At 42.0% G+C, this 22,580-nt stretch overlaps 1 protein-coding gene across 1 annotated transcript in view; it reads left to right on the top strand.

Annotated features, from left to right (window-relative positions):
• MYRFL (myelin regulatory factor like) overlaps nucleotides 1–22,580 on the top strand; it is a 120,432-nt gene that overhangs the window by 86,804 nt on the left and 11,048 nt on the right. Inside the window, exons 15-20 of the mRNA XM_045872979.3 lie at nucleotides 11,680–11,843; nucleotides 12,491–12,554; nucleotides 17,033–17,118; nucleotides 20,119–20,193; nucleotides 20,277–20,329; nucleotides 20,459–20,638. Of these exons, the coding sequence (XP_045728935.1) occupies nucleotides 11,680–11,843; nucleotides 12,491–12,554; nucleotides 17,033–17,118; nucleotides 20,119–20,193; nucleotides 20,277–20,329; nucleotides 20,459–20,638 (622 nt within the window). The remainder of the gene's footprint in view (nucleotides 1–11,679; nucleotides 11,844–12,490; nucleotides 12,555–17,032; nucleotides 17,119–20,118; nucleotides 20,194–20,276; nucleotides 20,330–20,458; nucleotides 20,639–22,580) is intronic.

The following is a 22,580-nucleotide window of genomic DNA, read 5'->3' as shown; positions in this document are numbered from 1 at the left end:
CGCTGCTGATCTGTTGTACATTGCCCTGCTCTGATGCTGGCGGGAAAACCGATTGACATGAGGATATTGTAGTCGTAGGGACAGATGTCTGAGTGGAGACTAATTTGTAATTTGTCAGTTCACGGGGGCAGTGCTTCTCCAACTTCAAGGTGTACATGAATCAGTGGAGGAACTTGCTAAAATACAGGCGGATGCAGCAGGAACGGGGTGAGACCCAAGAGCGTGCATTTTTAACCAGCCTCCAGGTGGTGCCAATTTTGCTGATCTTGCTGGTAAGCAAGCCACACGGAGCAGCAAGGTGGAGGGTCCCTTTCCCTGTTGGGCCCTTCCTCAGTCTTCTTCCTCTGGGCTCTTGGGCAACAAATACTTAGCTGATGGGGTGTGGATGGCCTGCTCTGCCCTGGGCCGCAGGGGTAGAGTGGCAGACGTGTGGTTACTTCCTCCTGCTTCCCACACCCGTCTTGAGTAGAAGCCCCTCTTTGGTCTCAGACCTGGGCTATCACTTCCCGTGAGAGGTGTATCATGAGAAATCTATTTTTAATAATAAAGTAGTGAAGTTTTCCCATTATTTACTCAAAATATAAGATAAGAGATACTCCGAGGTATTCGTGTCATAAGGTCACCCCCACTCTCTCGCATTTTCAGAAGCTTCCTGGGTGAGAGAAAACTGAAGGCACAGCTGTCTGGCTCAGGGTGCAGCCCTGGGAGTGTGCCATTAGGCTGTCAAGGTGGGGCTCTTGGGGTTACTCATTTGGTGGCAGCCATGTCACTTCTGACTGTGGCCCTCCCCTAGAACACCCCAGAAAGAGATGTCTGCGATTTCTGTGTAGGTAACATCTGCCCAGGGCCTTACGATTATCACTCTGTAGGAGAATAATTAGTTTTCCCCTGGCCCACTATCAAACTTAAGGTGAATGAGGATAGTCAGGATTATTAGCAGCCACGGTTCTGAGGGCTACCCAACGCCTTTACCCCCTGGAGAGGCTACAACCCAAATTCATTCCTAAGAAGGCCAGAGCCTTGGGAAGATAAGGGGTGGTATTCCTAGTCTAAGCAGCCAGGTTTGTTTGTCCTCTGAGCGGCGGTCTACGCCAAGGCAGCATTCGGTTTATAGGTAAATACAACTGACAGGAGTCCAGAAGAGACAAGTTGTGATTCTCTTAATAACAGGATCTTGCAGTGATTCAATCTATGGAGCCATCACCAAGGCCACACTCATTCACCGAACATGTAACACTATGAGCAGGTGAACATCCCCATGCTCTGAGGCCTGGCTTTCCACTTTGGCTCACTCCCTAGGAGAGACTTCAGTTACTGGTGTAATCCTCAACACTGTGGAATATCTCTCCACTACATTATAAATACTTCACAGAATAGCCCCTTTGTTATTTCTTCTTAAGAACACAGGTAATGTGACTCTTGTTGTCCCATGCTCTCTGTTAATTGTACAATAAGCAAGATGTACAGAAAGCCTCTTGCTTTCTGGTCTCCTACCCATTTGTGTGGGCACCATGTTGGCCTTGGTTGCCACATTCAGGACTGCTTGTTATTCTTTTTTTTTTAAGATTTTATTTATTTGAGAGATAGAGAAAGAGAGCATGGCAGAGGGAGAGGGAGAAGCAGACTCCCCACTGAGCACAGAGCCCGATGTGGGACTCGATTCCAGGACCCTGGGATCATGACCTGAGCCACCCCGGCGCCCCAGGACTGCTTGTTTTAAGGAACGTCTCTAGGACGTCCTGGCCACATGTGCTATAGCAATGGGTGGAGATCAGGTTCAGTTACAGTGTCTCCCTCTGCACTCCGTTTCTCTTCCACCCAATGATCCTTTTGTATAAAGAAATTTTTATTGAAGCTAAAGCGCAAACTAGAAATGCACATGAAAATGTTGAAATGTTGTACTTCATGATTGCTATATCTTTTCCACATGTACTTTGCAATTTTGTGCCCAAGTAAGAAACAGAATGGTTGGAACTTTACAGACTGTCCATGTAACCAACCATAGCTGGAGATGAGTGGTGTTGGCCAAAGGAGGTAGAAATTATTTTTCTTTCAGAAGAGATGACTGCGTAAGATAAGCTTCTCTTCTCTGGGGTAATTTGCTTCTTCTCATAAATCCCTCATGATTTGTGTGCCCCAGTGAACGCTCAGTGATGGGAGGTGACATGAGAGGGCTCCAGGCTGGTCCTGAGAGCCAGGGGGCCAAGGGGGGTGAATGCCATAGTCTAACCCTGCATGAGACCCCGAGAACTTTGCCCTTCGGCTTGTTCATCTATCTCTTTACTTGGCCACTTCATTTATTTCTGTGATTATTTGGGAGTAGGTTTTTATATTTCTTGAGCATTATTACCAGGTTTACTTGGTGTAAGAAAAATGTACCCAATAAATGTCAGAGTGGCCTTACATGTATTTACAGCTAAGTCTGTATGAAGATGAGGTGCAGTTTGTGAGTAAGTAGGCCTTGAATAATGTGTGTGTGTGTGTGTGTGTGAATGTTTTATGAAATGATGTTATAAGCCACCCTACTATACCTTAGTATGTGGTTCCTTTTTACTCATTGATTCTCATTGATTCTCTTTTTCCTTCAACTGGGAGGAATTTTCTGTTCAATTCATGCAAAGATAAGTAAGACAGGGTGCCTGTCTTCAAGCAGCTGACAGTCTAAGTGGAGTGATGAGACAGGATGCAAGAACGGAGCTCTGAGTGACAGCATGACGAGTATCGTGGAATGCACAGCGCTCCTGTCTGTGGACACCAGGCAGGGGCTCGCAGATGGAAAGGAAGCGGGGGACTGAGAGACAAGTGAAAGAAGACAGTGGCAGACCTGGGGGACGGAAGGTGTGACTGACGGAGAGGAGCATCACTGGTAGTCTTTCCATTTTTCCTTTTTCTCACACACGATATCCAATTAGACACCCAGTGCTGCAGTTCTAACTTCAGCCACCTCTCTTGTCTATTTATCTTCCCTCCTTATTCTCTTTATGCTTCCCAGTTTCCTCCCTAAAACAAAAACAAAACAAAACATCTCTGATCGTACAATCTCCTTTTCCCCCTTTGGCTCTTCATTGGCTTATTATCACCCCTCCACCATCTAGATGGAATCGTCTCTTTCTAATTCGTTTCCTAACACTCACACCCACCCCGCCAACCCCCAGACACCTTCAGAATGCGATGTCTCTGCACACACCCACACCTCTGGTTTGCCAGGCCCTCTGCCACCAGCTTCGTTCTCTGTTCTCACGCTCACCAAGTTTGTTTCTGCCTCAGAGCTGTTCCGTTGAGTGTTTTCTGCTCTGAAGACTCTCCCTTTAGATGATCTTGTCATTTGGATTTCAGTGCTAAGACCTTCCCTGACCACCTCATCTAGAATAGTCTCCACATCACTTGGTTTCACCTTCTTGTAAGATTCAGGGCCACTGAGAGGGTGTGTAGTGCCTTTGCTGTAATTAGAGAGAAGTGCCTCCTCTCTTTGGTGCAGACCCCAATGGGCCCCTCAGCCGGATCTCTGCACAGGGGACACACTGCAGACTTCTTCATGACGGCCTGGAGAGTTCTGTCCCTAGCCGGAATGATCTTATTTGCCTACTTATTCTTCACCAGCCTCCCCGGCTCATTGCGTGACCCCAAAAATCTTCTATATTTTTCAAAGCTGTATCTCCAATACTTTATTTGTGCCTTCAACCCCAGGGCTTAGAGTACCTTAGGAATCCAACAAATATTGGCTGAATGAATTAATGAACTAATGAATTCTGTGATGCCTTGATTGATCTTGTCTCTGTATTGGCTCAGGCCTCTGAATATACATCTTCTAGAGTATTTATCACATTGTGTTGTCATTCTCTTTCTATTCCATATCTCTTCCGCTAGACTGTGAGCTTCTCAAGGTCAGAGAATGTGCCTTGTCAATCCTGTGTTGTTTAGCACAGTATCTGGTACATTATGGGTTCTCAGTAAGCATGTGTTTAAGTTAATGGCTGAGTTTCTGAATCTCACTGAAAGGAAGAGAAGTGGTTCCATTAAAATAAGGAAGTCTGATAGAAGAGAGGTTTCCTAATGGGAAAATGAATTCAATTTTGAGTTTGAGATGTCAGCTGAGTATTCAGATGAAAATGTCCAGAGGTGACAGGGAGTGTGGAAGTTGGGAGTGCAGCTGGGGCCCGAGGGGAAGCTGCAGCATGCATGGGTGAAGATGTTCATTAATAAGGGAAAGGTTATGGATGCAGGTCCCAGATCAGAAGCCTGTGGCCAAGACTGGCCTGAAGACTTTTTTTTTTTCCTCATGGTGTTTTAAAAATTTTCAAATTTGCTGCCTATTTTTAAATAATGAGGAGATCCTCACACAAATTCTAGATTTCTGGCTCCCTGGAAGCATCAGATCTGTTGACCTGAGGCTGAGGAGTGGCTGCCCTGGAAGGGCTTCATGGGCCCTCCCATCACTGCTTCCTGTTACCTGCCTGGCCTGGAGGCTTTCAGTTCTTAGGGAATGAGAAGCAAGTAGACTAAAAGCCGCAGATGCCTTCCAGTTAGGGCCAGGAGAGGCCTGGAAAAAGGCCTGGGAAGGCCCAGAAGGTTGGGCTAAAGCAGAATGCGGAGCAAGCACAGTGTCAAAACGTCAGGTCAGTAGAGAGGATGGATACGGACATGGGGAGGAAAGAGATGAGATGGGAAGAAAATGAATGTTAACAAAATGCTGTTGATTTTAACGATTGAAGAATCACCCGTAGTATGTGGCAAAGTGGTTAAGAGCATGAATTTCAACATCAGATAAGACTTTGTCCAAAGCTTGGCTCAGCAAGTTTTGTGGATGATGAGGTCACTTTCAAATTATTTTATTCTTTACAGTTCTCAGTAGAATGTTATTCTTGTCTTCATGATTTCTGCCTTATTTTTATTAAAACAAATTTAAAAGTAAGGGAACATTGGTACCCAAATTAGAAAATTTTAAAGAGCTTTTGTCAGGAGATTTTTGGTTTTTGTGTTCTGATTTATTTATTTATTAACATTTTTAATAAAAAATTTCAAATATACGCAAACTTAGAATAATAGTGAAATCCATGTATATACTTCACCCAGATTTGACAGCTTTCAATTTGTGTCCTATCTTATTTTATTTATTTATTTTTTTTAAGATTTATTTATTTATTTATTTGACAGAGAGAGACACAGCGAGAGAGGGAACACAAGCAGGGGAGTGGGAGAGGGAGAAGCAGGCTTCCCGCGGAGCAGGGAGCCCGATGCGGGGCTCGATCCCAGGACCCTGGGATCATGACCTGAGCCGAAGGCAGACGCTCAACAACTCAGCCACCCAGGCACCCCTGTCCTATTTTATTCACCCCTTTTATTCAAATCTCCCACCAACTATCCTTCCTTACCAACTGAATTTTTTTGGCTTTATTGAGATATAAGTTTAAGAGATACAACACAATGATTTGATACACATACATATTGCAAAATGATTACTACAGTAGGTTAGTTAGCACAGCCATCAGCCACATAATTAACTTTTGTGTGTGTGATGAGAACATTTAAGATCTACTCTCTTAGCAACTTCCACGTATATAATACAATATTATTAACGGTAGTCATCATGCAGTACATTAGATCCCCAGAACTTAATCATTTTAAACTGAGTTTGTACCTTTCGATGAACATCTTCTCGTTCCCCCCATCTCTCAGTCTCTGGCAACCACCATTCTACTCTCTGTTTCTCTGAGTTTGGCTTTTTTAGTTTCCACACATAAGTGATATCACACAGTTTTTCTGTGTCTCACTTACTTCACTTAGCATAATGCCCTCAATTCCATCCATGTTGTCACAAATGGCAGGCTTTCCTTCTTTATTATATAATATATATAATAATAATAATATATATAATACTCCATTTGTGTGTGTGTGTGTGTATCCCATTTTCTTTATCCATTTGTCTATCAATGGATACTTAGATTGTTTACATATTTTGGCTATTGTGCATAATGCTGCAATGAGCATAGGGGTGCAGATATCTCTTAGAGACTGTGATTTCATGTCCTTCAGACATACACCCAGAAATTTTGGGGATCTCCATACTGTTTTTTCATAGTGCCTGTATCAATTGGCACTTCTACCAACAGTGTACAAGGGTTCCCTTTTTCCTACACCCTCATCAACACTTGTTATCTCTTTCCTGCCTTTTAAAAAATAGCCATCCTGGGCACCTGGGTGGCTCAGTCCTTAAGCGTCTGCCTTCGGCTCAGGTCATGATCCCAGGGTCCTGGGATCGAGTCCCACATCAGGCTCCCTGCTCGGCGGGAAGCCTGCTCTCCCTTTCCCACTCCCGCCGCTTGTGTTCCTGCTCTCGCTAACTCTGTCTCTGTCAAATAAATGAATAAAATCTTAAAAAAATAAAATAGGGCGCCTGGGTGGCTCAGTTGGTTAGGCAACTGCCTTCGGCTCGGGTCATGATCCTGGAGTCCTGGGATCGAGTCCCGCATCGGGCTCCCTGCTCAGCGGGGAGTCTGCTTCTCCCTCTGCCTTTCTCCTTGGCTTGTGCTCTCACTCTCTCAAATAAATAAAATCTTTAAAAAAAAAAAATAAATAAATAAATAAAATAAAATTAAAAATAGCCATCCTAACACAAGTATGTGATGATATCTCACGAAGTTTTGATTTGCATTGCCCTGATGATTAGTGATATTAAGCATCCTTTCATGTACCTTTTGTCCATTTGTATATCTTCTTTGGAAAAATGTTTATTCTGTCCTCTGCCCATTTTAGTTAGATTATTTGTGTTTTGCTATTGAGTTGTGTGAGTTCCTTATATATTTTGAATATTAGCCCCTTATCAGATATATGGTTTGCAAATATTTTCTTCTGTTCTTTAGGTTGCCTTTTAATTTTGTTGATTGTTTCTTTTGCTGTACAAAAACTCTTTAGTTTGATGTAGTCCCACTTGTTTATTTTTGCTTTTGTTGCTTGGCTTTTGGTGTCATATCCAAAAAAATGGTTCCCAATACCGATGTCAAGAAATTTTTTCCCTATGTTTTCTTCTAGGAGTTTTATGGTCTTAGGTCTACATTTAAGCCTTTAATCTACTTAGAGTTAATTTTTGTGAGTGGTGTAAAGCAGAGGTCTAATTTCATACTTTTGTCTGTGACTATCCAATTTTCCCAACACTGTTAAAGAAACTGTCTTTTTCTCATTAAGTACTCTTAGTTCCCATGTCAAATTTTAGTTGGCCATATATGTGTGGGTTTATTTCTGGGCTCTCAGTTCTATTCCATTGGTCTATATGTCTATTCTTATGCTAGTACTGTTTTGATTACTATAGCTTTATAATATAATTTGAAATCAGGAAGTGTGATGCCTCCAGCTTTGTTCTTTCTCGGGGTTGCTTTGGGTATTGGGGATCTTTTGTGGTTCCATACAAATTTTAGGATTTTTTTTTCTGTTTCTGTGAAAGTTGCCATTGGAATTTTGATGGGGATTACATTGGATCTATAGATGGCTTTGAATAGTATGGACATTTTAACAATATTAATTCCTCTGATACAGGAGAGGACATGGGATATCTTTCCATGTATTTGTGTCTTCAGTTTCTTTCATCAATGTCTTGTAATTTTTAACGTGCAGATCTTTCACCTCCTGAATAAATTTATTCCTAACTATTGATTTTGATCACATTGTAAATGGAATTCTTTATTTCTTTTTCAAATAGTTTGTTGTTAGTGTATAGAAATGCAACTAACTTTTGCATATTGATTTTGTGTCCTGCAACTTTACTAAATTTATTAATTCTAACCATTTTTGGTGGAATCTTTAGGACTTTCTGTATATAAGATCATATCATCTGCAACAGATACAGTTTACTTTTTCCTTTCCAATTTGGATAACTTTTATTTCTTTTTCTTGTCTGATTGCTTTGTCTTGTGTTATGGTGCATAGAAATGGGGTGCAGTGAGCTTCCTTGTCTTGTTCTTGATCTTAGAAGAAAAACTTTCAGCTTTTCATCTTTGAGTGTAATGTTAGGTATGGACTTATATAGGGCTTTTTTATGTTGAGGTATAGTCCATCTATACTTTGTTGAGAGGTTTTTTTCATGAAGAGATGCTGAATTTTGTCCAGTGCTTTTTCTACATCTATTGAGATGATCACATGATTTTATTAATGTGATGTATCACATTGATTGATTTGCATATGTTGAACCATTTTTGCATCCCAGGAATAAATCTCTCTTAATCATGGTGTATGAACCTTTTAATGTATTGTTGAATATCCATGTTTATCAGAGATAACTGCCTGTAATTATTTATTTATTTTTGTAGTGTTTTTATCTGACCTTGGTATCAGGGTAATGCTGGCCTTTTAAAATGAGTTTGGAAGTGTTCCCTTCTCTTCAATTTTTTTGGGAGAGTTTGAAAAGGATTTATATAGATTCTTCTTTAAGCATTTGGTAGAATTCCCCAGGGAAGCTGTCTGGTACTGGACTTTAGTTTGTTGGGATGTTTTTGATTATTGATTCAATCTCTTTTTCTTAATTGGCCTGTTAGATTTTCTATTTCTTCATAATTCAGTCTTAGTAGGTTGTACGTTTCTAGGAATAGCCATTTCTTCCAACTTGTCTAATTGTTCATAGTAGTTTCTTAGATCTTCAGTATTTTTGTTGTATCAGTTGTAATGTCACATCTCCTTTCTGATTTTATTTATTTGAGTCTTCTCTCTTTTTGTTCCTTGATCTAGCTAAAGGTTTGTCAATTTTGTTTATCTTTTCAAAAAACTAGCTCTTAGTTTTGTTGATCTTTTCCATAGTGTTTCTGATATTTGTTATTTCTTTCTTTCTACTATCTTTCATTTCAGTTTGTTCTTCCTTTTATAGTTCCTTGAGGTGTAAAGTTAGGTTGTTTATTTGAGATCTTTCTTTTTTCTTCTTAATGTGGGTGTTTATTGCTATAAAATTCCCTTAGAACTTTTGCAGGGGATGCCTGGGTAGCTCAGTTGCTTAAGTGTCTGCCTTCAGCTGAGGTCATGATCCCATGGTCCTGGGATCAAGTCCCACATTGGGCTACTTGCTCAATGGGGAGTCTGCTTCTCTCTCTGCCTGCTTCTCCCTCTGCCTACCTTTCTCTCTCCCTCTCTCTCTCTCTGACAAATAAATAAATAAAATCTTTAAAGAAAAAAAAAATAGAACTACTTATGCTATATCCCATAAGTTTTATTATGTTGCATTTCCATTTTTATTTGTTTCAAGATATTTTTTTTTATTTCCCTTTTGATTTCCTCTTTAACCCATTAGTTTTGCAAGCATGTATTGTTTAATTTCCACTACTTGTGAATTTTCAAGTTTTCTTCCTGTTATGAATTTCTAGTTTCATACCATTGTGGTGAGAAAAGATACTTGGTATGATTTTAATCTTCTTAAATTTGTAAGGCTTGTTTTGTGACCTAATATATAATCTAGCCTTGAGAATGTTCCGTATGCATTTGAGAAGACTGTGTGTTCTGCTCTGTTGGGTGGGATTTCTGATATGTCTTTCAGGTCCATTTGGTCTAAAGCATAGCTCAAGTTCAGTGTATCCTTGCTGATTTCCTGTCTGGATAAGTTATCCATTGTTGAAAGTAGAATACTAAAGTTCCCTACTATTATTAAATTGCTTCTATTTCTTCATTCAGATCTGTTAGTATTTGCTTAATATTAGGTTCTCCGATATTGGATCTCTCTCTCTCTCTAGAGAGAGAGAGATAGATATAGAGACATAGAGTATAGAGGTATATATTTACAATTGTTATAGTCTGATGACTATCCCCCTTTATCAGTGATGAATTGACCCTTTTATCAGTATATGACCTTCTTTGTCTCTTGTTACAGTTTTTGACTTAAATTTTATTTTATCTGATATAAGTATAGCTAACTCTGCTCTCTTTTGGTTTCCATTTGCATGGAGTATCTTTTTCCATTCCTTAAGATGTATGTGTCCTTAAAGCTGGTGTGAATCTCTTGTAGGGAGCAGTGTGTAGCAGCATTTTTTTTTTTTAATTCATTCATTCCCTCTATGCCTTTTGATTGGAGAATTTAATCCATTTATGTTTAAAGTAATTATTGATAGGTAAGGACTTACTAATGCCATCTTATTAATTGTTTTTTTGGCTGTTCCCTTGTTCCTTTCTTCCTCTTTTGCTATGTTCCTTTGTGAATTGATTTTCTATAGTGGTATGCTTTGACTCCCTTCTCTTTATCTTTTGTGGGTTTTTGCTTTGTGGTTACATGAGGCTTACATAAAATATCTTATTGCTTATTTTAGGCTGATAACAACTGAATTTTGATCATATACAAAAACTCTACCCTTTTACTTACATCTCCATGTTTTATGTTTTTGGTGTCATAATAGACCTCTTTCTATGTGTGTATCATTAACCAATTATTGCAGCTAAAGTTATTTTTAGTACTTCTGTCCTTTAACTTTTCTATTCAAGTTAAGTGATTTATACACCATTATATTCCAGTAGTAGAGTATCTTGAAATTGACTATATATTTACCTTTATTGGTGTGTTTTATACCAGTGTACATGTGCTTAAACTTCATAAACTAAGCCTTAAGTTTGTAATGTTCAGTTTCTGATTCCTGTCTGAGTGGTTGCTTTACAGTGTTTGAAACCCTTAAAGCTTCAGTTTGCATCATGAGAATCCCAAAGACACACAGTCCCGACTTTGATCCCCCAACTACAAAACAATCCTTTTTCTTTTGGCCTTGAGCTCATCATTTTACAACAGTGGACAGGCCTCTATGAGCCCCAAAGAATTCTAAGGCATTCAGAACTTGTAAACAGAGAGGGGGCTAGGACGGGAGGTCACAGGATCAGGATGTGAGTTGATGAGAGCTTTCCAGTGTTTCTGTTATGGCTGAGAGAGAGACACGTTTCCATGACAACTGAAGTGTGTGGGTGGGAGAAGGGATGGCTGACACACTCTGGCTGTAGTTGGTTTCCCTTTCTTGCTCTTTCTGGTGTGTCAGTGGCCTTCTCTGAACAGATAGAATTAAGTGTTGTTGTTTTCAATTTTGTTTGGGACTTAGGCTAAAACAGAAATTGTACATGATAGCTCATGGGATGCTAAAGCAGAAATTAACACCTCAAGAATTATCTTCTCATTCATAGATGAAGACACTGAAGCTCAGAGAGGTGGTTCTGTTCGATGTGGGGTCTACCATCTAGTAAGTGGCAGAACTCAGAGAAAAGCCCAGGTCTTCATTCCTTTCTCCTTCACCTGAGCAATTTGATGCACATTTTACTGGGAAGAACTGGAATAATTTCTTACGAGGATTTAGTGCTGTACACACAAATCAACATTTCGAAGCTTGTTCTGACTTTCTTTTTATGAGTTTTAAATATGGTATAATGGCCATACAAAATAAATCTTCAGATTCCAAACGTGACAGTGTCCTTGAGCTCCATTCTCTCTTGGATTACAAGGACATATTTCTATTTTATTGCAAATTGAACATAAGCAGCTTTACTACACAGCCAGGAGTTTAACAAGATCATTTTAAGTTGCAACCCTCTCCACTTTTATCTTGAATGAACTTGAGGTTGTGCGTGTGTATAATCATTTTCAGTGGTATATTTCACCTGTCTCTGAAAGGACTGTGGACAGTTCCCTGGTGGTCTCACACTGTAGATTTATGCCCTCTGTACTGTTTTCATTTCTAGGACCAGATCTTTATGGAAAATGTGGGTGCAGTGAAGCAGCTCTGCAAACTAACCAACAACCTTGAAGAAAGGATAGAAGAGTTAGAAATATGGAACAGAAAGCTGGCCAGGCTGAAGCGGCTCAGTATTTGCAAGTCCTCAGCCAGCGAAGCAAGCTCCATCAGGTACATCCCCAAGTGCCATAGGAGTCGGGAGGAAGGAGAGAATGGGGCCTTTCCATAACTAGATGCAACGAAATGGTCTTTCCGATCCAGCAGCAACCATCACTCTCCGATGATGCCATCCCTCCTCTCTTTTTAGAATGTTTTGGAACACAATTGCCTTATGTGGTAATTTTCTTATTTTTTTCTGTTGTTGCTTTAAAAAGGAAACAAAACACAAAGTATCTGTTTAAGAGCAAGGTATTATAGGAAATGTTACATTTTAGCAAAGGATGACTTCTCCTTTAAGGAGGAGAAGTGGTCTTTTCTAAATTTAGAAAATCATGTTTGGTTCTCAGGGAAAAAATTTCTAGTTTTTGTTTTGTTTTGTTTTGTTTTTTTCATTACTTAAGGAGGGAAATGCACATTTCCTGGGGTCTAATTATGAGAAAAAGAAAAATATAAGGTTTAATGCATTCATTTATGCTTACTAAGGTTCTTTTCCACAAAAGGAACTCTCAATTGCCTTGACTTTCCCTTTTTTAAATTAGCACTGTATTACAAAAAAAAAGTCATACTGCTTGCTGTGTTAGTGGCAGCCAGGGCTTTTGTCTTATAACTCCTGGAGAGGCATTTGAATCGTAATTAACATTCTCTCTCTTTTTTTAAAGCAAATTTAGCAGAGCTGTTAGTGCATCTTCTCCAAGAAGGGCCCTTCCCCCAAAAAACAACAAGGTAAATAGACTTAAATTTGTAATGAACAGTGATGATGTTTTCTATACACCACCACCCCCAAAGTCTTTAGAGAAATTGATCAAGAATGCTTTTCTTTATTTATTTGCTGATAGACTCCCTAGTTTGCATCCTTATACACTTAAGGTTTTTTTTTGGTTTTTTTTTTTTTAAGATTTTATTTATTTATTTGAGAGAAAGAGAGACAGAGCGTGAGCGGTGGATAGAGGGAGAGGGAGAAGCAGACTGCCTGGGGAGCGTGATGCAGGGCTTGATTCCAGGACCCTGAGATCATGACCTGAGCTGAAGGCAGATGCTTAACCGACTGAGCCATCCAAGTGCCCCAACACTTTAGGTATTTAAATACTACCCCTTTATTAGAAACTAACTGTTTTTTCAAAAAGATGTTTAGAGAAATGAGTACAAAACATGTTCATTTCAGAAATACTCTTCTGCCAGTTTTTGTTTATACTGCCCCACCCCCAAGTGAAATTCATCAGCCTCCACTTGCATATGGCCCTTGGCTATAAGGTCTATGTGGATGCCTTAACTGAACTAACTCCTTACCTATGGCTTCAGAAGATCCCAGAGGGACTTCCATTAATCCCCAAATCCCTCTTGTCCCTTTGATATTTAGTACTGTTCGTGCAAATGGGGAAACAGGTATTCACTTTCTTGCAAAGGTAAAGTGTAATGGCTTTATTAATGAATAAAGAGAGCTTTTATCAAACAGGGTGACATATACAGTAAATGGACAGTAAAAGGTGGAGGTTAATCATTTAATAATTTAAAGTACACCCTCTCCAGTGCAGAGAAGTGTCAGTGAGGGAGAAGCTACAATATTCCCTTCCTAGCTGCAATTCATAGACAGATAGCTGTGAGACTCAGCTTGCTCCCTCCGACCCACCAGTGTTGCACAGGTGGCCCTTCCCAGGAGAAGATATTCATGACCTTCATCTATATCCTGGTAAGGGCTGACCTGGTGTGTGGGCCATTGCCCCCTTTTATCTCTACTCATGTTATACTGCACTGACCTATTCTAAAAGGATTCAGAGAGAGTTTACTATTCTACTAAAAACTGCTAAAATGTTATGTTGCTGACAAGCTACTTGGTATACCAATAAACATAAATACTTGGATAAATATATATGTAGAAGTGTCCTTGGGCAAGTTACTTAATTGCATTGAGAAATATAATAATAGTATCTATCTTGCAAAGATTAGTGATAGGATTAAATAAGGTGAAGCCCTTAGCCACAGTGCCCAGCACATAGCAGTTTGCTCAATAAACACAAACTATTAAAAATATTGTGTAAGAAAGGTGCCCTTTGTACTAACCAGTTTGCAGTGGGATGGAGGGGATGGTACCTACATCCATGGTGGCCCTGATTGGTACGATTTGGTCACGTGCAACCTCTGTAGCTCTCACTTTGCACCCAGGGAATCTCTTTATTTTGCAGTTATCCCAGAATATTAACTAGAATGTGTCATTCATGAGAACAGGCCCCATGTCTGCCTTCCTCACTCTGCATCCCCAGGGACTGGCATATAGTAGGTACTCAAGAAATATTTGTTAAATGAATGCATGAATGGAAAGCCCAGTCTGATAATCTTTCCTGAGGATTAAAAACATTAAGTGGTTCAGTGTCTTGGGTATGGTGGGGGTGGGGTGGGGGTGGGAAGGGGGTTGGATTGTAGACACAGTAGAGGATTTATGTAGGTATTAAAGGGCACTCATTCAACTCAGAGGCCTCTTATAGTCCCTGTCATAAGCTTGTGGGAGGCAGACAAAGGTGAGTAAGACATGGCCCCTTCTGAGGAATTTCTAGGTAGCCAGGGAAGATCAGAGGACAATACAAAGAACAGTTGTATCTGGATGTGGTAAATATTGCAAAGCCTCAGAGTGCTGCATTATGGGGGCCGGGCCTTCCAGGAGGAGTAAGCTCTGGCTAGGTAGAGGAGAGGTTCCAGAGGAGACAGAATAAGCAAAGATCTGGGGGCTGGCACTGGCTTCATTGCAGGATTAGGTGAGAGTTGGTTAGGGAGGAGAGTAGAAGATACAGCTGAGAATCTAGGTAGGGCTCAGATATCCTGCACCACCTGGTAAGGAGTTCACTTGGTAAGCCGTGAAAACCTTCTGAGTAATAACAATAATATCTAAGTTGTAGAGTGTTCTCTTGCTTTACAGGCAGAAAAAGGGAGGCAGCATTGCACGGTGGTTAGGAGCACAGATTCTGGAGCCAAATGTTTGATGGTTTAATCCTGGCTCGGTGACTTACTAGCCGTGTGATCTTACATAAGGAACTTAGCCTTCATTTTTTCCCTTCTCCATAAATTGGGGATGATAACATTACCTGCCTCATAAGATTGTTAAGGATTATCATGAGGGCTAAATAAATTAGTATATATAGTGGAAAAAAGAAAAATAAATTAGTAGATATAAAGCACTCAGAAGAGAATATGGCACGTAATAAGTGCTATATAAGAGTTCACTCTTTTTTTTTTAATTTAGTAGGCTCCATGTCCAGCATTAAGCCCAGTGCAGGGCTTGAACTCATGACCTTGAGATTGAGACCTGAGCTGAGATCAAGAGTCAGATGCTTAACCAACTGAGCCACCCAAGCACCCCAAGTGTTCACTCTTATTAGCATTTTCAAACCCACTATCTGAGTGGTTCTCATACTTTGGCATGTTATCAGAGTCTTCCAGGGAGCTTGATAAAGTACAAGTAATGGGGATGTTTTGCTTCCCCTGTGCTGTCTTTGCAGGAGGTCTTGGCTATTTCCCTGAGGTTCACTTTCCCTTCCATGACACCAACCCCTAGGTATCCTCTGTTCTCCAGAGCCTCTGTGATCATTGGGCCATTGAAACATATGTGTGTAGGGGGAGTGTGCTACTCTTGGGTTGGGTGGGTACATTCATGAGCAAAGTGCTGGCTGTGAGCAGTCTGTGGGTAATTCTCATGTGGACCTGAATTTGAGAACCATTGCAGGATTAGTTGGACCCACCCAATAACTCTGAAAATGTTGGCAGGTATTATTTTATCATTCCTGTCTTATTGAGGAGGGAAATGAGGATCAATGACATTTAAATGACTTGTTCAACACCTGGCCCCAAGCCTGACTCCAGGTCTCAGGTCATTTCCCTACACTAGGTCAAAGGATTTGAAGCAAAAGCATGGAGATTGAAAATAATCCAGCAGCTGTGGGGAGTAGGTTGGAGGGGGGAACTCTTACCTGAGACGAATGCTATTTAACGCCAGTCGATTTAACAAATTTCACTGAGTCCCTTCTCTGCCCAGCACATTATTAGACTCTCCTCTGAACAGTTCCAGTGAGATGTAAGAATGGTATAAGCTGTTCACTTCTTGGTATTCAGAGTGGCTTCCAGCTGCCCTATGGGTGACTCAGTTATAGGAGCCCTACGGGTTTGTATATTTGTTAAAAGCTTATATGATTAATCCCACCCCAATATAACACTGAGGAACACTTTATTTACTCAGATAACCAGCCCAAGAAATTCAAATAAAGACCAATTTTAAACTATTTCTTAACGACCACCAACCTCCCATTCTCTTCCAGCCAAAAGCATGACTCTACCCTGTACCCCGCAGAAGGAAGCAAACATAACACTCCCTATTGCATTAAGAGTGAAGCTCCCATTTCAGGGGCACCTTATTCAAGTGGGCAGAAAACCTCTCCTATCTTTTCAGCCAGATTCACCACCAATTGCACAGCTGTCTGTTCTGTAGTTCCTGGCCCATTCCTCATATGCAAGTTTTTATGGCATAAAAAGCAAGTTTTTATGCCAATATGTATCCGTCTTAGAGGTTTGCCTCATTGGCTTCCTAGAGACTGTAACTTACTTATTTTTAGATTCCCTATAGTGTTATACAGAATAGTGCTTAATAAATGTTTGTTGAATGGGTATAAGGATCAATAAGACTCAGGCTCAGAACTGTCCTTAAAAATAGGTAGCAGTATTGAATACTGATGTGTATGATTTAAAGAGTACTTTTTATTTCGGACCATAAAAGTCTTTTCCATGATGTGTCAGGATGCCTGAAACTCTTCTGTTGGAATTTATTCCATCATGTCTTGAAGACTTTTTGGTTTTCCGAAGTGTTGTAGTAAAGGAGATGAACATCTGGGTTCTGACAGTATCTTGTCTGATATGTCCTCTGCTCTCATAAAACTTTAAGAAGAAGCACCAAATGAATGGCTCAGACACGGGTCCTGCAGTATGCTAGCAAAAAGACAAATGACTATAAGCTGGAGTGTCAAGGAAAGGGAGAGGCTTGAGCTAGGCTTTGGAAGAACTTCCTTTTCAGGGGGCAGACCGCAGGAAGATGTAGGCTGGAGAGAGTGCACTGGCCAGCCCACTGGGAGGCAAAGATCCCTGCTGGGAGCGAGTCTTCAGGGGTCCTTCTCCCAATTGGCATTGCTGATTTATCGCGGCTCCTGACTGAATCTTTTTTACAGGTTTATTTTTCAGGAAAAAAACAGTTGTGTCCTAACTGGGTTTTCCAGACCTTGGTTATAACTCTCATTGCTGTGATGGCATTTTGGTAAGAAAAATTTCAGTGTTGTGCTCTGTCAAGCTCTTTTTTTTTCTTCCCATCTTCCTTTTCTCATCTATCAACTGGGGACTGACCTATGTACTTTGAAGACAGGGAGCCCTTTAACTGGGCATTGACCTTGGATTTAGCTTAGAGATAAGGGAGCCCTTTTTTTAAAAAAAAGATTTTATTTATTTACTTGAGAGAGAGACAGAGAAAGGACAAGCAGCAGAGGGAGGAAGCAGGCTCCCGGCTGAGCAGGGAGCCCGATGCAGGACTCGATCCCAGGACCCTGGGATCATGACCTGAGCTGAAGGCAAACGCTTAACTGACTGAGCCACCCAGGTGCCCTGAGGGGGCCCTTTTTAAACTCCTATTCTGAAAAAAAAAAACAAACCATGGGCTTTCTGTACTTAAATGTGAGATGAAGGATGATTCTTTTTTTCAATCAATTGATAATTTTTAGTATCTCACTATGCTGTGTGTGTGTGTGTGTGTGTGTGTTTGTTTCAGTCTTACAAATAATTGTCTGAAGTTGTTAGTTCTCTTTCCTGTCTACTTGGGGGAACAGAGCGAGAGGGCAATCAGGGACAATCTGTTCTCCCCTGGACACTCCCATTTGTTAGGCTTCTTCTAGATTCTTCAGTGAAGACGTCACATGAAAGGGACTATGAGGTAACCCCAAGATCTACAATATATGCATCTGTAGCCAAATGTACTCAGCCGCGGAAGCGAGCAAACACAGTGAGGATGAAGGATTTGCTGCAAGCAGGGGGGGACTTGCGTGCCATCGGACCTCTGCAGGGCGCTGGGAGGCATCCCTTACTGGGATGCAGGGCTCTTCCCCTGGGCTCTGGTCTGTAGGCACCTGCGGCTGGGATGGCCCCTCAGGCTTCGGGCCTTAGTCATCCTGCCTGTGTCCTCTGGGCCTTCTTGTTCTCAGTCTATTTGCATGGTCGCAGGGCTATTTTCACAGGGGTATTTATCTATCTCTCAAAAAATGCTTTATGAGTGTTAGAAAGGACTGCCTTGGGGCCTTGTCTCAAGGGAGACAGTCGTTCTCAGAGGCAAAGTAAGGGGCGGTGCCGAGGTGCTGGTAGTTCCGTGCTCTAACGCAGCCTCCTAGCTGTAGAGGACAGTGTGAGTCTGTCTCTGTACCCTCCCCTCCCCTCAGCATTTCAGCTTTTCACTTGCAACTGCCCATTGTACACAACATCCGCAAGGATCTGACACCACGACACAGAATCCCCGTTCGAAGCCGTTGTCTTTCTCTCACTCTCCTACGTGAGCTGTCCTCTGCCGGGATTCCCAGCTCGGGAGAGTGTGAGCATCCACTTTAGCAGACATACGGAGTAGCATTCTCTAGAGAGGCAGAGTCGCATGAAAACCCAACGGCAGGGTGATAGGAAGTCTAATTTGGATGCACAGAGACTGCTTTTTAAACACGCTTATCAGAATTATCTTATGAATTCCAATACTGTTGTCCACTAAGATCATAAGTGGGAGGTTATTGGGCTTGTTATTTTGTTTCTGGCCTGTGGTGGCAAGAAGAGTCAAAACCAGAATTTGCCCCCAAAGAAAGGAACAGATGTCCATGTCATTCCACAATTCTAGAAGTTCTCTGGGTCATGCACTGAAGTAGATGCCAGAGACAAATTAGAAAGAGCTCTTCAGGGCGCCTGGGTGGCTCAGTTGGTTAAGAGACTGCCTTCGGCTCAGGTCATGATCCTGGAGTCCCGGGATTGAGTCCCGCATCGGGCTCCCTGCTCGGCGGGGAGTCTGCTTCTCCCTCTGACCCTCCCCCCTTTCATGTGCTTGCTCTCTCTCATTCTCTCTCTCTCTCAAATAAATAAATAAAATCTTTAAAAAAAAAAAAGAGCTCTTCAGGATTAGTTATAGGGAAATAGCGGGGGAGAACAAAGAGAGGGAGACTGGATCACAGCAAGCAGTTGCCAGGGCGACACACCGGATTCTGTCTGATAGCATCTTTGGGGCTCAGCACCACTTTCCCCAGACAGGGTTGTGCCTGCTGGGCAGTAACCAGCTGCTGCTGAGAACACTCTGGAAATTTTTTCTTTATGAATGGAATTCAAACGCATGGCACATTTCCTCGTGTATATTTAATAATAGTAAACCCACCACCTTTGAGTGGGAGCTATATGACGAGGGGTCGAGTCTAGGGAGCCAGGTGTATAGTCAACCTAGCAGCAAGTCCAGTCAGGTCACCCTGTGTCAGACCCAGCGCACAGTGGGATTGTAATGTGGTCGGCGGACTCTCCTGTGCGGCTCACGAGAGAGGTCCAGAGACACACACCCCTGTGAGAAGAAAATGCTAGGTGTTTGGATGCATGAGCATTGGGAGAATAGCTTCCCCGGGCTCCGAACCTTTCAGAAAAGCTTCTGTTTGAATATGTAAGTTCTGATAATTGGAGGAAAGAGAGTCATTATTTTGAAGTCACACAGTGTGGAAATGGATGCTACATTGCATTTCTTCTTCCTCTCTCCTCCAACTTGGCGCTTTGGCTCTGAAAAGACAGGCAGCCGGAAGATGTCAGAGAAGCAGCCAAGGGGTTGGCGTCTACAGCTGACTAAACCCGGGTGGCCTTTCGGGGCCACAGGGCGGACGCCCCCCGCCAGTGGGATGTGAACTCTGCTCTGACTTTTTCCTGCAAGGAGCAGGGGCTGCCTCCAGTGATTTACAGCTTCCGCTCATAATCTTCCACCTGTGACAGATGCTTCTGAGGCAGCTTGCAGGGCCAGGGGGCTGCTCTCCGGAAAAATCCATCAGTGAGGAGTACCCCAGAGACTCTTTGCTCTAGGAAGGTGAGGGCCTCTGCCCTGAAGCAGAACGGTGCTGGTTTCCATGGTGCGACTCTCAGCCGAGGCCGCACCCCTCCCATCTGTGTAGCCTGTGACAGTGTAATCTCTGACCGGCTGGTTGTGTGAGATGGAGATGAACTCAAATCTGGCACATAATGCTTCCTTCTTCTTCTTTTTTTTTTTTAACAGTGCCTTGACGATAGTCTCCCTGTACATACTTAGCTTAAAAGATCAAAATCAACGTGCCCCAAGTCTCCCTCCGAGGTGAGAGTTTTGGTCTTGTTTTCCTCTGGAGAGAAGGATTCTTGAAGGCCTCCTTCGGTGATCACTTTGTTTTCTTCCTCCAGCAATATCACAAGCCCTCAGGAGCCCGCCCTGCCGCCCACAGCCTCTCCCACAGGTGAGATTTAAGATTTTCGCATTCCTCACTCTCAAATCCAGCCCCATGTTTCCGGTGAATTGTCGACAAAAGAACCAGCCTTTCAGGTTAACCTTGTCACTTCCCTCCTCTCTGCCCAATGCTCTGCAGCACCCAATACGTCCCTGGTGACCACACAGTCCTCCTTCCAAGTACCAGAAATCACTTTCTGTGAGATCCTGCCCTGTCAGGAGACTTACTGCTGCCCCATCCAGGGAAAGAGAAGAGTCCCCTCCAGTCCTGCGCGAAGGTGGTCTCAGGAGGAGGAAACCCATCAGAGGCTGTGGGCAGGTAAAGGATGTTCAAAGAGAAGCCCCTGGACTCTGAAACCTGACATGTTTTTCTTTGCAAATATCTCCTTGCCTAATCTGTTAATGGTTCCAGACAATGGTTCTACTCTTCTCTTTAGGGTGGCAGGCTCTTTAAAAACCCAAGTGCACAAACTTGCAGTCCCCTTATAATATTGAGTTCCCTGCCCAGGGATGAAATTATGGCTGAGTAAGTGAAAAGATATCATTTGTCTCATTTGTCCATTGCCAACAACATTAGTAGTAGTAGAACATGTAAAGTAATCCTGGGTGGTTGGGTAGATTTTCTGGCTCACTTAGAACTTATAAAATGATGTCGAATCTGGGCTTTCTGCCCAAACCAAGTAGGGCAACATGTAAAAGGCTTTGGAACTCTAATGAGTTCAGGATAAGCTGCAAGTCTGAAAATCACAACCACTGTCAGAATATCTACTTCTTCCTCCTAGGGACACACACACACACACAGAATTTTTTTTTAAGAAGCAGATTTTTCCTGTTAAAAAATTATGGAGGCTTGGTCAAGGGTTAAAACTATAATTATCTCTGTAATGGAATCCAAATGTATAATTATCTCGGTAATGGAATCCAAATGTATACTAATTCATTATTGTTTTTGCGAACCTTCTGCACATCCCCAAGTCTATAGAATAATGATGACAGTAATAGCAGTAGATACATATTAGCATGGCTTATCTATCAGGATGCTGTGGGGACAGCAGCCTCCAAATTACAGTGGCATAATGTGGCAAAAATTTATTTCTGACTCTCTATGTCAGATGTGGATCAAAAGAGGGCTCTCACTCATCACATCCTTTAGAACCTCACTGATGGAGACTCCATCTCAATCTGTATTTCTGCAATCTCTGTAGCAGTGGTAAGAGAACACGGCTCTTAAAGCTCCCACCTAGGTGTAGCACATGTCACTTCTGCTTACATTTTATTGGCTAAAGCAAGTGACATTGGTCATGTCTCATTTAAAAACGGTTGATAAAGTGCAGCCCTAACGTATGCCTAGAAGAAGATGAACTAGAATATTTTTGAGCAGTCCAAATGACTGACATGTACAATATGGTCATTGGTTGAAGTTTGGGGGCAACAGTGTGATTTCTTTTTCCTTTTGATATTATTGCATAACCTAGAGTTGAATAACTTTTACGAATCATCATCATCATCATCATCATCATCATCATCATATAATGAGCTATTACTGTATACAAATGCACAGCCGTAAGGAATCTACATGAATAAACCATTCCATCCCCACAAGCCTAAAAGATAGGCACTGTTACCTCCTTTCTTTCCAATGAGGAGATGAGGCATAGAGAGTTTTTCCCTGCGCCTGTAGGAGGCAGTGCTCGTACTGTTTTTCTCATGAAAGCAACTTTTGATTGAACTTGGGAACAGATACATCACTATAGGGCAAAGATAAAGCTTCACCGTGAAGAAATGAATGTGTTTCTGTCATCATATCCTCCGTAGTTTCAAATATGGAAAAGTCCAGTGCTGTTTAAAAAAAAATCCCCCAAAGCCTTCATCTCTTGCAAAAGCACATGAACCCTTGTGGCTGTAAACCCTTCTCCTACCTTGGGAGTCCACCTTGGGTATACTCTGTGGCCTTTTCTGAGAGCAGTCCTCAGAAGAGACCATCTCACCTATGAGAGATGTGTAACCATGGATCCTGCACAGGAAGAGGTCATGGACTGATCCAATCTTCATTTTCAAAAATGTTCTTGACCCTTGAGCAAACTCCTTCCTGTAGCAACCAGCTCTCCCCATGGAGGGCAGAGCAGCCTTATCAAACTGGATGGAGGTTCATTGCTCTCCTCTCTGGGACACTAGGTGCCTGCGTGTCTTACATTGCCTAAGTATGGGGGACACTGAACAGACTCCTAGAGAAAGAAGGGCTGCTCCACAGTGCCTGGCTG

Source organism: Mirounga angustirostris, unplaced genomic scaffold (assembly GCF_029215605.1).
Source record: "Mirounga angustirostris isolate CCGP_5_RB_7025 unplaced genomic scaffold, mMirAng1.0.hap1 SCAF_5, whole genome shotgun sequence".
NCBI lineage: Eukaryota > Metazoa > Chordata > Mammalia > Carnivora > Phocidae > Mirounga > Mirounga angustirostris.
Note: the sequence above shows the minus strand (reverse complement) of the source record. Positions and strands in the feature narration are given on the sequence as shown.